The 5,864-nt window shown below is 44.9% G+C and overlaps 1 protein-coding gene across 1 annotated transcript; it reads right to left on the reverse strand.

Annotated features, from left to right (window-relative positions):
- Positions 1-727: 727 nt before the first annotated feature.
- On the reverse strand, positions 728-5,598 carry LOC119890345 (zinc finger protein 319). Its single transcript, XM_038701584.1, has 2 exons — positions 5,274-5,598; positions 728-4,228 (listed from the first exon to the last, which is right to left on the reverse strand). Exon 2 carries the CDS (start codon positions 4,079-4,081, stop codon positions 2,303-2,305), a length of 1,779 nt encoding a protein of 592 aa, XP_038557512.1. The 5' UTR covers positions 4,082-4,228; positions 5,274-5,598; the 3' UTR covers positions 728-2,302.
- Positions 5,599-5,864: the final 266 nt, after the last annotated feature.

Below are 5,864 nucleotides of genomic sequence, written 5' to 3' on the forward strand. Positions count from 1 at the left end.
TCATAGAGTACGGTCTAGACCTGCTCTTTTATGAAAAGCGCTCAGAGATAACTGTTGTTGTGATTTGGCGCTATACAAATAAAATTGAACTATATTATGATGACAATTTACACTGAAATTCACTTTGCATCCTTTCATTTAACAATTAAGATTTATTTAGATAATACATCTTTTTTTTTTTTTAGGGACACTTTTTTTCATCACAAACATAATTTTTTTCCCAGTTTCAGCTTCACAGATGTGAACATTTGTTGCTTTTCTCTTAATATATTTGTAAACTGAATTTATCTTTGGACAATCGGACAAGTAGACAGTTCACGACGTTGCCTTGAGCTCTGGGATAATATAATGGGCATTTTTTTTCACTATTTCCTTACATTTTATAGACTAATTTAATAATTTAATCCTAATCAATAATCATTAGTTTCAGCCCTAAAGAGGCTCACGTTTGGGAGTTTTATGCCCTGCACAAAACAGGGCTGCAACTAATGATTATTTTCATTATCCATTAATCTCTCAATTATTTCTTCAAGTAATCCACTGATTGTTTAGTTGTTGAAATGTCAGACAATATTGCAAAAGGCCTATTACAGGGCATTTTCCTAACAAATATGATGAAAGAAAACGATCTGCATATGAATCCATAAATGATTAATCAGAATGAAAATAATCTTCAGTTGCAGCTCTACTTTTGACGATCAGACAAAATATCTGTAGCAGTCAGACGTGATGAAAACAATGTACACCTTTATTTTCATAAGGGTGGTTTATTTTAATTGTCTGTATACAGTATGAACAGGAGTCTATATTGATATCCATATGTGTAAATCTAACGCTTCGTTACACTCATTCACCTCCAACAGGAGGTTCTGAAGCAGACTCACCAGGACTTGAACCATGGCACAACCACACAGGCCCCCCACAAAGGCATCGGCCGCCCGCTGCAATTCCCGTTGTGCATGATTTTTAAACTCCAAAAACTTTCTTTTAAATATATACTGCAAAGATTGTACAGAATATAGAAACCCACACAGTAAACTAAAGCACAGAAATATTTTACTTTATGCCCGGCCTAAACCAACACATAAATCGTAACTTTGAGGCTACTCAGATTAAATTCTGGTGTGGACCAGGAGGAAGATGTTACAAGGCCAATTCTTCAAAATAAGATAAAAAATATTACTTTTGTTAGATCTAATAGCACAGTAACTAAACGCAGCTCGTTTGTGGCAAGTGAGCAGTATAATGCTTTGGAGTCTTGCCGGGGGTTTAACCCTGTGAGAATCTATCTGGAACTGAAACTTTTAAAACTTGCAAAATACTGCAAGCTCATTTGTGGTGAATACAAAAGCAGGTAACATAAGCACTATACAGTTTTCAATGTTTACATAAGCGTATACACACAATCTATAATATAACAGAGTAGACTATGCCATGAATCAGTAGTCATAAATATTACATTGTGCATGTTCTATTGCACATGTCAAGTGTTTGTATGACATGATAGGTATGGGTTAGTTACCTAGCTGTCATTTCTTTTAATACAAAGATGCAACAACACAGATTTCATAGGACACAGGCTATACATTTTCACAAATCCACTTTTTTTCTTCTTCTTCTTCTTAGGATGTTTTCCTAAATAAACCAAACCTATAATACAACAGTGATATTAAAGTGTGATAAATATTCATGCACAAACAGATGATACTACCTAGGGTCTAGTATGTGAAAAGATACTGCTGCACAAGCCAGCCGCTGTAGACGGATGAGAGGACTTTGGGCTATTACTGGGACATGAGATTAACAAAAACACAAAAGGAGTTATCGGTAAAAAAAGGCACATGGATTTCAGGGGGAGGTTAACACATGAGCGCGCGCACACACACGTACGTGACAACTGTCTGGATGTTCTTGTCATCTTTCTCAACAACATAAACAGTTACAAAACAGACGATCACATGCAACCTTAGAAGGTCCCGCACTCTACTAAACTAAAAAAAAAAAAAAAAAAAAAAAAACTCTTCGCACATTTTACGTTACACGCCTTTTTCCATTCTGTTCAAGTTCTTCTCCATGTGTTCCAAAATAAGACGAGGGATCCTACTCCGTCTGTCGATTCAGGGTGTTCAGATATTTTCTCAAAGGATGAGGATTTATTCAGTCTTCACACGTTACTGATACTAAAAATCATTAAACATAATTAATGGTGCATGTTATAAACAGATGGGAGAGCGGAGGCTGGCACATGTTGCTTTGTGGGTGAATGTCATGTTTGCTGCTAAGGACTGACGAGCAGTTCGGTTCATGGGATGCAGGGAGCTTCGGGGAAACTCTCCCCCTCTGCAGTGTGCTGGACCGTGTGCTCCTGCAGAGCCGTGAGGTCAACAAAACGCTCTCCGCACCACACGCACTTAAACTGCGTCTCCCGCGAGTGCACGCTCTGGTGCTTGGCCAGGTGCTCGCGTTGCTTGAAGCTCTTGTCGCAGCTTGCACACTTGAAAGGCTTCTCCCCGGTGTGAACTCGCCGATGGCGCTGCAGCTCAGACGAGTACCTGAAGCGCTTTTCGCAGTCGGGACATTTCAGCGGCTTCTCGCGGGTCGGGTCGCAGCGGTGCTGAACGAACTCGGAGGACGACACAAAGCGCTTGTCACACAGGGAGCATTTCAGCGGCTTCTCTGTGCAGTGAGAGTTCTGGTGGCGCTGCAGCGTTGAATTCTTTTTGTAACCTTTGCCGCACACGTCGCACTTGTACGGCTTCTCCACTTCGCCACCGCATTTGTGCCGCAGCAGTTCTCCCGACTGGCTGAACGACTTCTGGCAGGACGCACACTTAAACAGACTCTCCATACCGTGAACCTGCTGGTGGTAAAGCAGGTGGGATGGCTGGAGAAACCCCTTATCACAGAGGTTACACTTGAAAGGGCGATCGGCCGGGTTTTTGTGGGTGCGACGGTGGCGCACGAGAGCGTACTGCTGTTTGAAGCTCATCTGGCACTCCTCGCATTGGAAAGGTCGCTCCTCTGAGTGGGTGCGTTCGTGCTGCCGCAGGTCAGACGGGCGCTTGAAGCTCTTCCCACAAGAACCGCAGCGGAAAGGTCTCTCCCCTTCCGGCTGGCACTGATGGTGCAGGAGCTCAGACGACTCCTTAAAGTGCATCTCACACAAATTGCACTTGAAAAGGTGCTCGCCTGAATGAGCGTACATGTGCCGCACAAGGTGCGAGCGGTGCTTGAAGCTTTTCTCGCACACCGCACATTTATACGGCCGCTCTGAGCTGTGTGTACGCTGGTGGTGCGCCAGATGTGAAGACTGGCTGAAGCTTTTATCACACGTGTCACATTTGTATGGCTTTTCCCCAGTGTGTACTCTCTCGTGGCGGGTCAGCTCTGATAAATGCCGGAAGGACTTATGGCACACTGAGCACTTATATGGCCTGTCTGGTGCAGAGGCCTCAAATGAAGGAGGAGACGAGGCACTGATGGCTGCACCGCCACTGGACGTCTCACCAGTGGAGGGCTGCTGAGGGTTGGCAGCTGATGACGTTGGGGTGACGTTTCCAGAACCCGGCCTGTATGTTTTCTCACAGATGGAGCACTTCATCGGGTTGTTTCCATTGCCATGCGAGTTGTGATGCTGGGCCAAGGAGGTGAGCAAAGAGAAGCCCATCTTACAAACACCACACACAAAAGGCTTCTGCTCCACTTGCACACACTGATGCTCCAGCAGGTCGGTCGCCTGGCTGAAGATCTTCATACACTGAGTACACTGGAAGGATCGGTCTTGGTTCACCATGCACTGGTGTTCATGAGGGTTGGCCAGGTGAGATATATCATGGCCACAGGCTCCACACTTGTGCCCTCTCTCACCTCCTACCTGCAAGGAGGGCTGCTGGGCTTGAACTGTGAGCTGCTGGCCGTGCTGGGGCTGCTGCAGGGAGGCATCTTGCTGTAGGACGACTCCGTACACGGTGCAGCCCAGAGGGTTGTCAGATCCCTGGGGGAGCGTGTGCACAACAGAGGGTGGAGCCACTGCATGTTGCTGCTGCTGCTGCCACGCCTCCGTCATCCTTCCACTTCGCATGTAGGGATTCAGCTCTTGGCAGATGTGGGGGATTTCAGTGTCAAACTGAAAAGGTGGATGTGGTTTAAGAAATGGTAGCTGACACCCTGAGAGTAGCTGAGTGCTGTATCTGTGTTTACACAGGTCCGTTGAGATAGGGGAGAAAACCTATTGGGAGGAAGGACGAGGGGGGAAACAAAACCACAAGTTACTAAAGCTTCTAATACATTAAACACTCTTGCTATTGCAAAACACTCTGCAGGGTGTTTAGCTGCCACAGTTTCAAACATGATCCATTATAAATACCAACATAAGAGACAAGAACACCAACTTTCAATGTTTATATTTACATTTCAGCAGTATGTATCCAGTTTCAGAATAATTTTAAGTTTTGTTTGCGGCCAGATAAAACTGAAACAAACCACCTAACTGTTATTAGCGCTAACTGGCTCTGATGGGCCTAAAACTTGTTCCTCTATTTCCCAGGAAACTAAAATCTAAAAGTGCTATTTAAATATTGTTATCGGTGAGGCAGATAATATGGTGACAGGTCCAGCTCCGAAGCACGGTCCCGAAAGGAAACCCGCAAAAATAACCAGCTAGCTAACGGTAGAGCTTCATCAAAAACCACAACGGGGCTCGGTCTATTTCCTGAAAACGCACATCGGGAGCGTACTTGTTTCCTTTCTCTCAGATAAACGTGTCTTTAAAACATCACCTTGATGTAAATAACTGGATGACTTTTACAGCTTGTCGTGCTGGAGATTAAGTGTCATTTCTTTGAGGGTGTTTAAAGATACTGTTTCAGTTTCAGGATGTAACTTAGCTAAGCTAACCGACATTAGCTCGTCAGCTAACGGCTAGCTAGCAGCTAACGTTACTAAACAACAGCACTTCCTCAGAGATCATCAATAAGTCTCATTAGAGGGGGGATATAAATATTAATCGCCGGTTTTTGCGCTGTAAAAATGCACATTTTAAGTAAATTACAATTACGGGTAAACGCGACGGAAGTGAAGCCGCCTGTTAAGCTAACCGTTACCGTGAAAGGCCACAATAACGTTTACTGGTCTAACGTTTGATACGAGCCTTTCACGGATCCCGAATCAAACTAGGCCTCCCGGAGCTGCAGGGGGACATTCACCTCCTGCAACCGAGCCTCACACATCTGCAAATAAAATGTACAATAAAAAAAAAAACAACGATCGCTTACCCGAGCGGCTTATCGATGATTTTCACTGCCGTCTTCAGTCTGAGGTCGACAACCTTCGGTGTATTTGGGACTCGGAGGACCGGCGGTGGAGAGGATGCGGTTCAAGCCGGACGCCATCCTCCTGCAGACGGACGGACACCGGAAACCGCCACGCAGCGAGCTTGCTACAGCCGCTCCATGCCGGAGGTACAAGTACGAGCCGGACTACCCGAGGAGGACATAAACGTGCTCTCTGGGTTTGTTTCAGCAGCTTTCAAACAAACACAAAGGCCGAAACGAGCCCGTTAAGATATTCACAAATATCTTGTCTTCAGTGTGACAGCAGAGGGGAGTGTTTCGCTCCTTCAACCAGTGTAACTTTAAACCCACACAATTATAAAACCAGTTACCAAAGTTATACTAAAATATTGTTTATAGCCGTATTATTATATATTGAATACATAATCCTAGACAAAGGCGTAACATGGTGTTGAAAAGTGGTGGTGGGCGACATTGGGGCTGAGATGATCAGGGGCGTAGCACAAAATTCTGGAGCCTGCATTCTTGATGGGCCCCTCCCCACATCCAGGGCTATTCATTCCAGTATCCCTG

The sequence above is a fragment of the Micropterus salmoides genome, unplaced genomic scaffold, assembly GCF_014851395.1.
Source record: "Micropterus salmoides isolate LMB-PRFRI ecotype aquatic unplaced genomic scaffold, ASM1485139v1 Ms_hic_scaffold_6, whole genome shotgun sequence".
Lineage (NCBI taxonomy): Eukaryota > Metazoa > Chordata > Actinopteri > Centrarchiformes > Centrarchidae > Micropterus > Micropterus salmoides.